Below are 15,446 nucleotides of genomic sequence, written 5' to 3' on the forward strand. Positions count from 1 at the left end.
CACATGTCAACTTTGAGATGAACTTTACAGGAAGGTGTAACAAATGATGGCAGCAACGACTGCGATTCATGGCTGACGGCGTGCCATAACCCTCTACATACGCTGACCTCAATTTGGAGCGTGCGCGCTGAAGGCCCATCCGAGGGAGATGGTATCGATCTGCGCCGCGACTCAAACGGCGTCAATAAACAACCGGCTTCAGGCTTCAAGGCTGAGGAGACACATCTCCATTTTAGCACAGGCTCACATCTGGACCGCAGAGTTTGGACTCGGCCCAAGACACAACTTCTTTAATGACAGCTTTAGTGACGCTTGCTTCATTGTTTTGTCTATTGAGGTAAGTAACCACAAGCGTGGGGGTTCAGACTTTGAATAATTAATATTTATATCCAGGGACATGGCAGATTGATGCCCCTGTCAATGACTGGAAGAGCAATCAGTGCTTAAAACCAGCAGAGTTTCGAGATATCCTGGATCAGCATTACGCTCAAAGACGACAGTGCTGACTTTGGCAGGTCGGGAATCGATGAGCAAAACAAAACATCAAATGTGACCAAGATGAATGAAATGATCATCAACAAGAAAAATGCTGTGCCTGCAATGGAGTACTTCTTGGTATACTTCATAAGGTAATCTATGTACTCTCAAAGTTCGATGTAACGCGGTCGTTGGGGTCCACAAAATACTGATCCTGTTATTCCCGACATCCCGTTTGTGGAAGTCGCGTCTTAGCAAGTGCCGCTGATCACACACTTTCACCGGAGTCTGCCGTTCAGAGTTGAACAAGGTTTTGTTAACCATAAATATTCTGCAGATTTGACTTTTCAGTCTGTCGTCTTCCTCTCCAACTCTCCAACCCTCCTCCTCCTGCTGTTCCCGACCGCTACTGTTAAAGACAACAGGTGATTAGACAACTCGTACCTCCTGGGAAGTCTAATCACCTGCCAGCTATGTCTCGCCGTCAGCACTGGCACGCCCCCGTCTGATGGTGCTCTGTCTTCAGCACCATGGACAGAGGCAGTGACTTTTGCTCCTGCAGGCGCGCTGATCACTCCCTCCCTCCACATTGTTATATAGAAATCTTTTATTTTTCCCAAGAAATACAAAAAAATCGTTCACGCTGCTGTTTGGTGGCTGCACTCCTTCGTGGTCGTCAAAGCAAAGTGCTGTCTTTCTATTTTGTGTGCTTATAAATATTGTATAGCCTTATTTTGCCCTTCTCCAACAAGTTTTGTAGTCTTATCGAATTTACAAAGCACTTGCTCTCTTTGTTCCACCGCTTCGCCCTCAAGCTATCAGAGCTGAGCCCTAGTCAGAAACCCCCCCCCCCCCCCCCCCCACTACACCGGTTACAGCAGAGTAACTTTGTTGTAGTTAGAGTGTCCATCCTGAGACTGGAAGGTAGTGAGTTCAAACCCCGGCCGAGTCATACCAAAGACTATAAAAATGGGACCCATTGCCTCCCTGCTTGGCACTCAGCATCAAGGGTTGGAATTGGGGGTTAAATCAGAATCGAAATCAGAAATACTTTAATAATCCCCGAGGGGAAATTAAGATTTTCAGCAACTCACCAAAATCACCAAATGATTCTCGAGCGCGGCCACCGCTGCTGCTCACTGCTCTCTTCACCTCCCAGGGGGTGAACATGGGGATGGGTCAAATGCAGAGGATAATTTCACCACACCTAGTGTGTGTGTGATTATCGTTGGAACTTTAACTTTAACTTTAGATGCTGTGGACATGCTTGCTAGTGTTAGCCGTATTAAGCTAACTAGCCCAGTTTGTAGCAGCCCTAAACGGCCCACAAGCCTTGGTTAGCTAAGACTCGTAACAGATTTAGTTTGTGAGCTAGTCCTACGCCCAAATCTACCGGCCACCACACCGCAATGTAAATGGGTGAAAATTTTGGGTCCATGGCACGATCACTTTGAATAGAATATCACGTTATATTGGGCTGCGCTATATTGAACTGTAATTGTTCTAGGGCTCTAACAATTAATCGATTCATTTATTTAGAAACAAGTTTTGATTTATATTCTGTTGCTTTGATTAATCGTTTAATTCCTCCAGAAGGTCTTATCTTTGTCCATGTGGTATCAGATGAAACAAAAATTTAGCTTTTTGGCCACAATACCCAGCAATATGTTTGGAGGAGAAAAGGTGAGGCCTTTAATCCCAGGAACACCATTCCTACCATCAAGCATAGTGGTGGTAGTATTATGCTCTGGGCCTGTTTTGCTGCCAATGGAACTGGTGCTTTACAGAGAGTAAATGGGACAATGAAAAAGGAGGATTACTTCCAAATTCTTCAGGACAACCTAAAATCATCAGCCCGGAGGTTGGGTCTTGGGCACAGTTGGGTGTTCCAACAGGACAATGACCCCAAACACACGTCAAAAGTGGTAAAGGAATGGCTAAATTGGGCGAGAATTAAGGTTTTAGAATGGCCTTCCCAAAGCCCTGACTTAAACGTGTGGACAATGCTGAAGAAACAAATCCATGTCAGAAAACCAACACATTTAGCTGAACTGCACCAATTCTGTGAAGAGGAGTGGTCAAAAATTCAACCAGAAGCTTGCCAGAAGCTTGTGGATGGCTACCAAAAGCGCCTTATTGCAGTGAAACTTGCCAAGGGACATGTAAGCAAATATTAACATTGCTGTATGTATACTTTTGACCCACCAGATTTGGTCACATTTTCGGTAGAGCCATAATAAAGTCACAAAAGAACCAAGCTTCATGAATGTTTTTTGTGACCAACAAGTATGTGCTCCAATCACTCTATCACAAAAAAATAAGAGTTGTAGAAATCATTGGAAACTCAAGACAGCCATGACATTATGTTCTTTACAAGTGTATGTAAACTTTTGACCACGACTGTATGTATGTATGTATATATGTGTCTATATATGTATGTATATATGTATATTAAGTTAAAGTTAAAGTACCCATGATAGTCACACACACACTAGGCGTGGCAAAATTATTCCCTGCATTTGACCCATCACCCTAGATCAGTGAGCAGCAGCAGTGGCCACGCCCGGGAATAATTGTTGGTGATTTAACCCCCAATTCCAACCCTTGATGCTGAGTGTCAAGCAGGGAGGTAATGGGTCCCATTTTTATAGTCTTTGGTATGACTCGGCCGGGGTTTGAACTAACGACCTACCTATCTATATGTATATGTGTATATATATATATATATATATATATATATATATATATATATATATATATATATATATATATATATATATATATATATATATATATATATAAATATATATATATATATATATATATATATATATATATATATATATATAAATAAATACAAACGATAAAGCTTTTAATACTATTGTCATATTTTGATAATGCATGTTGATGACTAAGTATGTAACAATAAACGTTATTATTGATAACCGCGGTAAAACTACTGAAGGCTAGTAGTACCTTTTTAAATTAAAAGTATCGAAAAACCGTGGTTGATAATCGCACTTTGATGAACTCACGGAATGACTGGTGCCAGCTCGCTAGCTTAAAATGCTAACTTGAAACCAAGAGACATTAACGTCTTTCGCCATTAAGAAACAACATATCCCAATCCAGATGTATATTCTGTAAACACATGACTGTCTGAGCAAGTAAAATATTAAACTGTGCAAATTGAACCTACAAGCTGTGCTCTCTAAGAACAGAGTGACCGTCCTATACTCAGAGGAATACGGGACTGAGATGTTTCTGTGGTGCCTTCAAGGACCGCTGAACAGAGTATGACACCACGATATTAACCACATAATTTGGTGAAAAACAATACAATTAACGTTGGTGGAAAAAAAGACGGAGATTTGTTTATTTAGTACAATGCACAAAGAATTACAGATTGTAAATGAGACAGATTATAACATAGACATGCCATATACTGTATGCCAAGACATAAAAACACAGAAAGACAATAAAACATGGTCATGTCACAAACACACACCCAAAAAATAAAAACAATGAAATTAGTCAAAGTGACGTGTGTCCTGTGTCGTCATCCCGCAGCGTTCCTCCGTTTCCTGATTTCGAGCTGTGTGTCTCGTCTCCCCGAATTCCCTCTGGTTCCCTGGCTGCCTTCCTGGATCTCGACCTCTCGCCTGGACACAAACCTTGACGCCTCGCTCCTGCCCCTGACCTCTTGCTGTCACACCGCATTGAGGGATGTCTTGTCTTGGTTTCTTCTGTCTTGTGAATTGCATGTTTTACTTTGAAAATTAACTCCTTTCATGTGAGATCACTTGCTCTTCCTTTTGTGTCATCAGTCTGACGTCATCCCTGACCCTTGATTGTTTCCACCTGTTCCCCATTTCCCTCGTGTGTTTTATAAGCCCACGCCTCCCTTTGTTCTGTGCCAGATTGTCTCGTTTATTCGTGCTCTCTAGCATCCATGTCCATGTCCATGCCTTGCCTTGTCTCCTGCTTATGTTCCTTGATCCTGAATCCCTTTGTTGTTATTTTGAGTTTTCCTTTCTTCCTCCTCAGCAGAGTGATTTTTTGTTATTTAGTTTATTCAGCCGGAGTGGTGAGTTATCAGTTATTTTTTAATTCTTTCCTCAAATTTTTGAGTGACAATTTTTGTTAAACTTTAGTAGATTAGATAGTGTCGAATTTTTCATAGCTGTTGTTTCTTCCTCCTGTTGGAGCGTTTTTTGTTAATACATTTTATAGCATACACGGCGCCAATTATAGTTCGTCTTTGCTTTTGTGTTTTCCTCCGTTCGGAGTGATTTTTGGTTGTTCCTATTTTTTGGAACCTTTTTCGCCGATGGTTAATATAGATCAGTGTTTTTCAACCACTGAGATATTGTCTGGTGTGCCGTGGGAAATTATGCAACTTCACCTAATTTAACCCAAAAATATTTTTTGCAAATCAAAAATTAGAATCTGCCAATAATGTGCCGTTGCTTAGAGTCTGTGCTGTGTAAAACTCGGCAGGGTAACCACGTAATACTCCATGTCAGTAGGTGGCAGCATTGCTTTGTAAAAGTCGGAATGTGTCGGGTGAGACGAGGATGGTTTGTTGTGATCCCGATATGCAGACCACAGTGGGAGGCAGAGTGCAGGTAAAAAGGGTATGTAATGCATAAACCCAAAATGAACGAAAGGAAAAGGCTATGCAAAACAAAAGTCAAACTGAACTGGCTACAAAGTAAACAGAGACAGAATGCTGGACGACAGCAAAAACTTACGGCATCCACAAAGTACATCCGTACGTGACATGACAATCAACAATGTCCACACAAAGAAGGATAGCAACAACGTAAATAGCCTTGCTTGCTAACACAAAGCAGGTGCGCGGAATAGCGCTCAAAGGAAGACATGAAGCCACTACAAGAAAACACCGGCAAAACAGGAAGGGCCACCAAAATAAGCAAGACAAGAACTAAAGCACTACACACAGGAAGACACCAACACACTCAAAATAAGACACGACGACTTGGTGGAGTTACATTTTTTAAAGTTTTCTGCTGGTGGTGTGCCTCCGGATTTTTTTCATGACAAAAATGTGCCTTGCCTCAAAAAAGGTTGAAAAACACTGATATAGATATTGTAATTCCTTGACTTTGGAGGTGAAAGGAAGCTGTCAAAATAAAAGCCTGTCAAAGTTCCCTACTCTGCATCTGAGTCCTATCCTTTTTACCAAGCCTGACACTTGCTTGCCAACGGACCATAGAGACTGCCTTGCGCTCCCTGACTTCCGCATCTCGCGCAACACGCACCTTCAACAACTCCTGGCAACACTCAGTTAAACACAACACATAGTCACACCATATGTATCTTGATTTATTACACACGTCATTTTATTATATTAATAAATAGGCCTAGAGCTAAACGACGTCCCTGACTCTGTGCCGTGTCTTTCTCCCACTGTACCGTAACATTTTTATTGATTTAGAAAAAGCTGCTATGTAAACAGGTGAAAATCTGCGCTATATATGGGATCGCACTATCGCAAACTTTGAGTGTATTATCTTTTAATGTCTTAATATATATCATTTACATACCAGTTAATATATCATGATATATATCGTTATCGCAAGAGGCTGCAATATACAGTATATCGCAATAAAGATTTTAGGCCAAATCGCCCAACCCCACGGTCGTTGCACGCCTATAACAGTATTTCTGCTTCTTCTCTCCTTTTTAAAAGTGAATTGCAACCACTCATGTTCATACCTTTCTTTCTGCTGCCTAACAAGATACTCTGATAAAATGACTTTTAATTACCAGACAGTGAACACTGGCCTTCCTCCTTCACTTTCTGCCCCAAGCTAAGTCAGGAGTTTGATTTCTGATAATGCAGATTGCTGACTGGGCTTCATCCCGCTCGCCCCTAAAAGCAGAAGGGCCTGCGCCGAGCCCTGGAGAGCATGTTTGACAAATGGGCCGTATAGATCCTCGGCTTTTCATCAGAGGGCACTGCTTGTGGAGGCACTAATCAGCGCACTGGATAGCTTGCCTTGTCTTGAGGCATGCTATCATTTTATCATTAGATAAACATCAATGGGCCTTTACCCCAAAGGTTGGTAAAGGTGTGTAACAAAATATATGATTTATGTACAGTTAACTAAAAAGTCCCTTTGTCCTCCCTCATATATATATATATATATATATATATATATATATATATATATATATATATATATATATATATATATATATATATATATATATATATATATATATATATATATATATATATATATATATATATATATATATATATATATATATATATATATATGTACTGTATGTGTGTGTGCATTTGTATATATATATATATGTGTGTATATATATATGTCTCTGCGTGTGTGTGTGTATGTATATGTGTGTATATACTGTACATCTGTGTATATGTATATATGTGTAAATATATATATATTTGTATATACTGTATATGTGTGTGTGTATATACAGTATATGTATGTATATATGTGTGTACATATATGTCTGTATATATGTGTATATATATATATATATATATATATATATATATATATATATATATATATATATATATATATATATATATATATATATATATATATATGTATGTGTGTGTGTATAATTATGTGCATGTATATATATATATATATATATGTATGTGTGTGTGTATAATTATGTGCATGTATATATGTTTGTATAAATATGTGTGTGTGCATATATATTTATGCGTGTGGGTATGTTTTTGTGTATATTTATATATGTGTGCAGTGATGGGCAAGCTACTTGGAAAATGTAGTAAGCTAAGCTACAAGTTACTTTTGATTAAATGTAGCTAAGCTACAAGGTAAGCTATTCCCGGAGAGTTGTAGCAAGCTACACTACAAGCTACATGGCAAAAGTAGCTTGCTACATAATAGTAATGTACCCAATAAGGGTCCATTACTATTAACTATCTGTCATTTAGCTGAAGACACCCTACAACTACCTCTAGGGGTCCCCGGACCCCACTGTATGCATTTATTTAGTTTGCCTTTTCTTTGGCCCACCCTATAATGTTATTTATTTTCTCTACCTACCGTAAAAAAACAGCATCTATCTATGTCTTGACAAAAAACAATGTCGTCAGCTGGAAGCGTCCCTCTGTCTCCGACTCCCCCGTCGTCATGTGACATGAGTGCGTGTCTGTTATGAATTTGCTTACTAGTTTCGATGACCCAACTTATCTTGCCCCTCATTGGCCAGGACGAAATGTTTCACCCTAACCTTAGCCAATTGTGACTCATCATACGAACATCAACCAATCATCATGGGTTTTCTCCGTATGTTTGGATGTTCTCAATAATCCAGGTCATTGTATTTTCTTTTTTTTTGGCCTGGATTCGCAGTCCATTTTCTCTCTTTGTAGCTTGTAGCTTTGACATAAGCTACCTCGCTACATGGGTCTAAAAGTAGCTAAGCTACAGGAAAAGCTACTTGTTAAAAAAGTAGCTAAGCTGTCGAAAAATAACGACAAAAAACAACAACAATGTAACAAAGATATAAAAAAATTCAAATAAAATATTTAAACAGCAGACATTTTATCCATGAAAATATGGAGAAGCTACTGATGGTGTGTTTTATGAAGAAACAGCTGGAAGGTGATACTGTAGAAGTCCACTCTCCAAGGTAAATGTTGTGCATTATTATTACACTACTTCATCAAACTACTCTACTGTAGTTGTTGGTAGTACATTATATTGTATTGTCAATACAGTATCTCTTATCTAAAAGTTGTTTTTCTTTTTAAAAGGCTGTTTTTTTTAGGGTGGGGGGAGGGGGGGGGCGAGTACTAATTAAATTAATTTAAATTAATTTCAATGGGAGAGGTTGATTTCAGATACAAGTGTTTTGAGTTAAGAGCACCGTCGCAAAACCAATTGAGCTTGCATGTTGAGGTACTACTGTACACTATTTGTAAAAATGCAACGAATACACATTTATCCTTTTTTACACATTCGGCTCCTGTCAGGGTTAGGTGCCTTGCTCAAGAGGACCTTGGCAAACTTGCATCACGCAAATAACCATGCCATGTCAAACAAGAGAGAAGCAGCTTTAGCTTGTGTAGTTATTCACTGTTTGTTGCCAGATCATAAAAATAGTTTCAAACATTTCACATTAATCACTTTAAAAAGACTCCACCCAAGGGAACTGCACTTTTTTTTCATTTTGCCTATCGTTCACAATCATTATGGGAGACAAGAACACATATGTCTTTTTTTTTAAGATTCTAAAGATAATAAAAAACACTTGCAAAATGCGGCTAATAGTAGTCAACATTGTAGCCTTCAAAGCCCTCTAAAACAACTTCAAAACCCTCCATCAACAATTTGTATACACACTGCAAGTATACTGTATATACAGTATATCATGTAGTAACAGACATGTTCATAACAATATGTAATATGTACAATATTTATCTTATTTTGGTCATTTTATGCATTACCGGAACTTCTTTCTTTACCGCATTTCATTTCCGTTTCCACAGCAACGCACTTCCGATTTCCAGCAACAAATGTGTGTTCCTACTTGCGGAAACAAACGCGTGTGTCTGTTCTAATCATGGCAGATTTGGAAATAGACAACGAAGACGACTATTTTTGGACAAATGAGAATTCACAACCTTATCTTTTTGAAGCTGAATATACGGAGGATGAACTGCTGCTTATAGAAGCAGGCACAAAGAGAGGGTGAAACCTTGGAGCAGACGGAAGAGAGCGAGGTCGGTGTGACTTTGACGCTGTAAATGTGGAACTTGGAGCCAAGCTATGCTGACATAAATCGTGTGCTTAGCCAAAATCAACTTGAAAAAAACTTCCCTGGCCAGCTGGACCAAATGGACAACTGTCCATCGAGTAAGTCATTATAGTATTGATAATGATGCATGCAACACATTGTGCTTGTTTTTACAACAACATAGACTGTCTGGCTAGCTATGTACAAACAAAACATGTAATATGGGCTAATACTTTGTTTATATACATGTTTTTCAGCCAGTACAGATTTGTGTCTTTTCGCATTATGTTGTGCATTACAAACTCAAAAGGCATGCACCTGCTGATGCAAAAGCAAGCTTACATCTTGTAGCTCGCTTACCTCTTGCTGTAGCTGGCTTACAGCCAATGCCGTAGCAAGACGATGTGTTACTACGCTAGATAAACAGTTCCTCGGTGTTCGCTCCTACAATAACAATGTCACGACAGCCTGGTTATTATGCAGGTTACGGAACGTAAATGAAGTACTGTTGGAGGTTTTTGGATGCATTTTTAAAGCCATTTCGAGGCAGAATGGATTGCTCCCATTAGCTGCATTACCAGCCACCAAGAACAAGACAATTTTTCTAAATTAGAATGCAAAAAAACCCAAAAAACTTTTGTCTTCTTGTCTCTCATTAGGATTGTGAACGATAGGCAAAATTCCCCAAAAAGAGCAGCTCCCCTTTATACTTGACAGTTTTGCATAATGTAACTGGAATTTAGGAAGGCTGAACAATTTACTGAATGGACAGCACTCTCACGGAAAGTCTTCTTCATTTTGTTTTGAAGGACCACATATGCAATGTTGGTTGTCAAAGAGTTTTATTTTGACACAACATTTTAAACATAACCAATGTTAACTTTGATAAGGACATCATGAATAAATTGTGAATTCATGCAATGCGTATTATTATATATATTTTTTTACATTTTATTTAATCTGGTTTTCAAATTAATTTGGAATTCATTAAATACTTACATACAATATAAAAACTGTTGATTAATGCATGCCTATTGACATTGCTTTGCTCCATATTTTTGTCAACATGGTGACTAAATAATTGTAGTGGTCCAGGAGAGCCACATTCAATATCTACACCAGGGGTCCCCAAACTTTTTTCACTCGGGGGGCCGCATTGGGTTAAAAAAATGTAAATATATACATTCCGAGCACGATGATGTCATGTTATCGATGGGAAAATACATTTTCAGACAATATGATTTGCCTGTGCAGCTAGGAGACACCGAGGGTAACAACCAATATAAAATGGTTTAGAAAGGACAGATTTAAAAATAATAATAATTTAAAAATATTTTTTTTTTTTATGTTTTATTTTTAAATTTTTCTAACTTTGGACTTCCCGCAGGCCGGATTTTGGAGGCAGGTGGGCCGAATCCGGCCCGCGGCCCGTAGTTCGGGCACCCCTGATGTACACAATCAATATCAAATATATGATCAATTTGATCAAAATATATTGACTTCCAAGTTCCCCTGTAAGAAGATAAAGCACATGTTTTGAGTACCTTGAAGGTAGAAAAGCGCTATACAAGTATAACCCATTTATCATTATTATATTATGTTTACAGACAGTATTGTCCATCCATCCATCCATCCATCCATATTTTACCGCTTGTCCAAAATACAATTTTTTTTTAGGTTGTTTCTTAGTAATCAGTGTTTATTGTAAGGTTAAAGTGATATTGTATTTTTTTTTTTCATATCGAGGAAGCCAGTTGACGTCAGAGTTTGTATTTTTTATTTTGAAAATAACGGACCGGATGTTGTCAATGTGCTACTGCCGACACAGTTATGGTTTCCTTCCTTCACATCCATGAGCTAACAACACTGATAACACACGATAATACTTTTTTTACATGGTTTGTTTCACTGTTTATGAATTCATGGCGTGATTCGGACTCCCGCACAGTTGCTGTCACTGTCCTTTTAAGCCTTTAACTGACTAAGTAGACGTGTATGGACTGAACAGAATGCTAGCATGTGTTAGCACACCACGGCAGGAAGTGATCTGTTGAGCTCCGCTGGTGTTGTGCTGAAGTCTATTTTATCGTCTTCACACTAATGATCTTATTTACTAACATCTTCGTAATGGATACTGAGGGAATAGTCATTCGAATAAAAACTCCTTTAGGGGACATGGATTCTTCCGTCGACTGTCCATCGCTCCTAAACTTCAGTGACTTACTGGTAAGTCACCAATGCTAACATAGCATCACAATATCTCCTGAATGGTAACTTTCTGTCTTTTTACACAACCTTTTGGTTTCATTGAGGATTATTCATATACATCCTTTTATAGGTAGCTATCAGGGATGTTATGCCAGAAGCCACCGTCACTGCTTTTGAATGTAAGTTGAAAACTTTCCCAAACTTTGGTCACTTTTTTTGGTATTGCTTACAGAGCAGTGATTGTCAAACTTTTTCCACCAAGTACCACCTCAGAAAACACTCAGCTCTCGAAGTACCATCATAATGACCAACACTAAAATGCAGTAGCATAGTAGGCCCAAGTATTCATTAAAACAAGGCAGAAGCTGTATTTAGCAAGTATATTTAATATTATAGGTGGATTGGCAACACTAAATTGGCCCTAGTGTGTGAATGTGAGTGTGAATGTTGTCTGTCTATCTGTGTTGGCCCTGTGATGAGGTGGCGACTTGTCCAGCGTGTACTCCGCCTTCCGCCCGAATGCAGCTGAGATAGGTTCCAGCACCCCCTGCCACCCCAAAAGGGACAAGCGGTAGTAATGGATGGATGGATGGATATTTAATATTGTTTTGCCACTGTAATATTACACACAGTTTGAACACTGTGTTTGAATAATAAAACACTGTTCTTAAATAATGAATTCAATCTTTGGAGTACCACTAGATGGAGCCCGCCCGCATACCACTAGTGGTCCACTTATGACAGTTTAAGAATCACTGCTATAGAGCACAGGTGTCAAACTCATGGCCCGAGGCACAGATCTGGCTCGTCACTTATTTTATGTGGTCCGCGAAAGCCTGGAAATAATATGAATCAATAAATTACTTTTTTCTTCTTCTTACTAAATGTAGTCCTTCTTTCTGTTTTGACAGAAAAAATACAGGTTCCACATGCAATTTTATAACTTTTCGTTAAATATTATCTAATAATATAATTGAAATTCGACGATTTGGTGAATTTGCAAACAGCTAAAATGATCTACAAAGCAAACTGTAACCTGCTACCCAAGAATGTACAACAATTCTTCTCAACAAAAGAGGACAAATATAACCTTAGGGGAACATCTAATTTAAAACATTTGTATGCTTGTACAACACTTAAAACTTTTAGTATATCAGTATGTGGAATTAAATTATGGAATGGATTAACCAAAGAAATCAAACAAAGCACCAATATGATTCAGTTTAAGAGACTGTTCAAACTACAAATGTTCACAAAGCACACAGAACAAGAATTATGATGAACATCTTGAATCCTTTTTTTATTTATTTTATGTATTTATTTTTTATATTTTTTTATTTTTAAAGATCAAGATTATTTATGTATTTAATATTTGTTTACTTACTATGGTATATTATTTATTTATTATTTATTTATTCACTGTTCTGTTACAGATAACAAGGACATTAGGTGAATTGCTATGGTATGAAAAGTGGTAGGATTAAATAAGCTCAGCTTCTTCCTACTCCTTTTCGGTCGTGCTTAAATGAAACAACTGGAAATATTAGATGCATTACATTGTATCGTATGCATGTTCGAAACAAACTGAAACTGAACTGAACTGAATAATGTAACAAATATTATACTGTCATGCATTTATTGCTTAAAATACGAATAATTACTTGAATATCTGCTTGACTTATGTATGAATCTGTAATGATAATAATGTTGTTTTATATTTGTATGAATGTAGTTTGGAAAGTAGTTATAATAATAATAATAATAATAATAATAGTAATAATAATAAATTATTAGTTTTGTGTTTTCTAAGAATGTAACATATGTTATATTATCATACATTACAAACTTTTTTTTGTTAAAATAAAAATACCTCATTGACTTATAATTTCAAAGGACGTTATCCATTAAATCGCACGTTGAAAAAATGACAACAGATATTACGGTAAAAAAAATGACTGCTCAGTAGTAAGAATTTAACTGTTTAAGAAAAACCATGGTACAGTTTTTCCATTTACACTAATACTTCGCAAAATCAACAACAACCATCGATTTTACGATCAAAAAATGACCACTCAGTCGCCAGAATTTTACCGTAAAAAAGCAGTGGTACTGTTTTTCCAATTATGGTAATACACCGTAAAAACTAAAACATCCATAGATATAACAAAAACGCTGGCCGCGCTGTTGCCAGAATTTTACCGTTTTACACTTACAGTAATATGCTGCAAAAAGACACTGCACATTTCTACATTAAATCACTGGCGACAGAGCTGCCAGTCTACAGATGTTTTTTACATTAAAAAAAATATATATATAATGATCAAATGCAAAGGCAGTTGTATAATAATACCATGAGGTGAATCCCTACTGTATACATTTATATAAATGTATTACTCAATGTTGCAACGGCCCTTTGAGGGCCGCTATAACTGCGATGTGGCCCTCAATGAAAACGAGTGTGACACCCCTGCAAAGGAGCATAGACTTTATTTCCATGTTTTCCATCAATATCAAGTGCATCAACTTGTTTTCCTTATGCTAGGATTTAAGATGTATAATTTTCCATGTCATAAAATGATATTTACTTTACCACTTGTCTCTAGATGAAGATGAAGTTGGTGACAGAATCACTGTAAGAAGTGATGAAGAGCTAAAAGCCATGTTGTCATATGTAAGTACACATTATTACATTTCTTTATTCATCATGATGGCGTTACCTGCAGTTTAGCGTTTTTTTAATGTATAATGCTGACTTTCAGCAATAATTTAAGTGTTTTTCAAATTAAAGCATTTGGGGTGTGATGATATACACTTTGCTCACGTGACGAGACGATGCATGATATAGTTCATGAGGACGGGACAAGATGCTATTTTCCATATTACTTTGAAGAAAACTGCAGTCATATGCGACTGGACACAGGGACGGCTCCAGGATTTTTTCTCCCCCGGGGCTAAGGGAGAGAATTTTAAGTTTTCAATAAATTCAGTTATGATACACAGCACAAGTTGTGTTGTGTTGTCTGTCTATCTGTGTTGGCCCTGCGATGAGGTGGCGACTTGTCAAGGGTGTACGCCGCCTTCCGTCCGATTGTAGCTGAGATAGGCTCCAGCGCCTCCCGCCACCCCGAAGAGAATAAGCGGTAGAAAATGGATGGATGGATGGATGAATGGATACACAGCACAAGCATGTTCCATATAAAAGTAGTTGAATTTGACCAAAGAATATTCAACAAAAAAGTTAAGCCAACAAGCAACGATGGCAAAAATGTTTCACCTGCAAAGGTGACAGATACAGCAATAGAAAGCGCTCATGCGCCTGTTAATAACCAGACAATACATCCAAAATGCAATATTTCTTTATCCATATTCATAATTATTGAAAACACAACTATGCAAGCTGGGGAACAATCGTCCGTATACGATGGGGAAGGAAATGGGGGGAGGGGAAAGGAGAAAGACAAAGAGAACTGGGTTCGGATTCCGGACACAGCTAAGTCATAAATAACATATTTTTCTTTTTGTTCTCTTTTCCTTTCCTGCAACAACTGTGATGTGTTACAACATTTGTATCATAGGTTACTGCTAGTTTAATTGATATCTAGTGATAACAATGCCAATTGGTATCAACTGTTATTATATACAGTGTAAAACATATCTATATTCAACCATAGTGTGAAATACACTGTAGAGGCCAAAAGTTTGGACACATCTCCTCATTCAATGCATTTTCTTTATTTTCATGACTATTTACATTGTAGATTGTCACTGAAGGCATCAAAACTATGAATGAACACATGTGGAGGTATGTACCTAACACAAAAATGTGAAATAACTGAAAACATGTTTTATATTCTAGTTTCTTCAAAATAGCCACCCTTTACTCTGATTACTGCTTTGCACACTCTTGGCATTCTCTCGATGAGCTTCAAGAGGTAGTCACCTAAAATGGTTTTCACTTCACAGGTGTGCTTGAAGCT

General features: G+C 37.7%; 1 protein-coding gene and 1 long non-coding RNA gene across 4 annotated transcripts in view; both read left to right on the forward strand.

The window, feature by feature from the left end:
• The window catches only part of LOC133664442 (uncharacterized), a 61,805-nt gene extending 56,158 nt beyond the window's left edge, over positions 1 to 5,647 (forward strand). For both annotated transcript variants that reach the window (XR_009828585.1, XR_009828586.1), the window contains exon 4: positions 4,048 to 5,647. This is a non-coding gene — a long non-coding RNA (uncharacterized LOC133664442). The remainder of the gene's footprint in view (positions 1 to 4,047) is intronic.
• A 5,024-nt stretch (positions 5,648 to 10,671) lies between these two features.
• Positions 10,672 to 15,446, forward strand: part of map2k5 (mitogen-activated protein kinase kinase 5) — a 122,482-nt gene continuing 117,707 nt past the window's right edge. The window contains exons 1-3 of one of the 2 annotated variants that reach the window (XM_062069098.1): positions 10,672 to 11,487; positions 11,600 to 11,648; positions 14,073 to 14,140. In XM_062069098.1, coding sequence (XP_061925082.1) covers positions 11,362 to 11,487; positions 11,600 to 11,648; positions 14,073 to 14,140 — 243 coding nt within the window. In that variant the 5' untranslated portion in view covers positions 10,672 to 11,361. The remainder of the gene's footprint in view (positions 11,488 to 11,599; positions 11,649 to 14,072; positions 14,141 to 15,446) is intronic. The other variant, XM_062069092.1, reaches the window with a different exon arrangement.

This window comes from Entelurus aequoreus, linkage group LG02, assembly GCF_033978785.1.
Source record: "Entelurus aequoreus isolate RoL-2023_Sb linkage group LG02, RoL_Eaeq_v1.1, whole genome shotgun sequence".
Taxonomy (NCBI): domain Eukaryota; kingdom Metazoa; phylum Chordata; class Actinopteri; order Syngnathiformes; family Syngnathidae; genus Entelurus; species Entelurus aequoreus.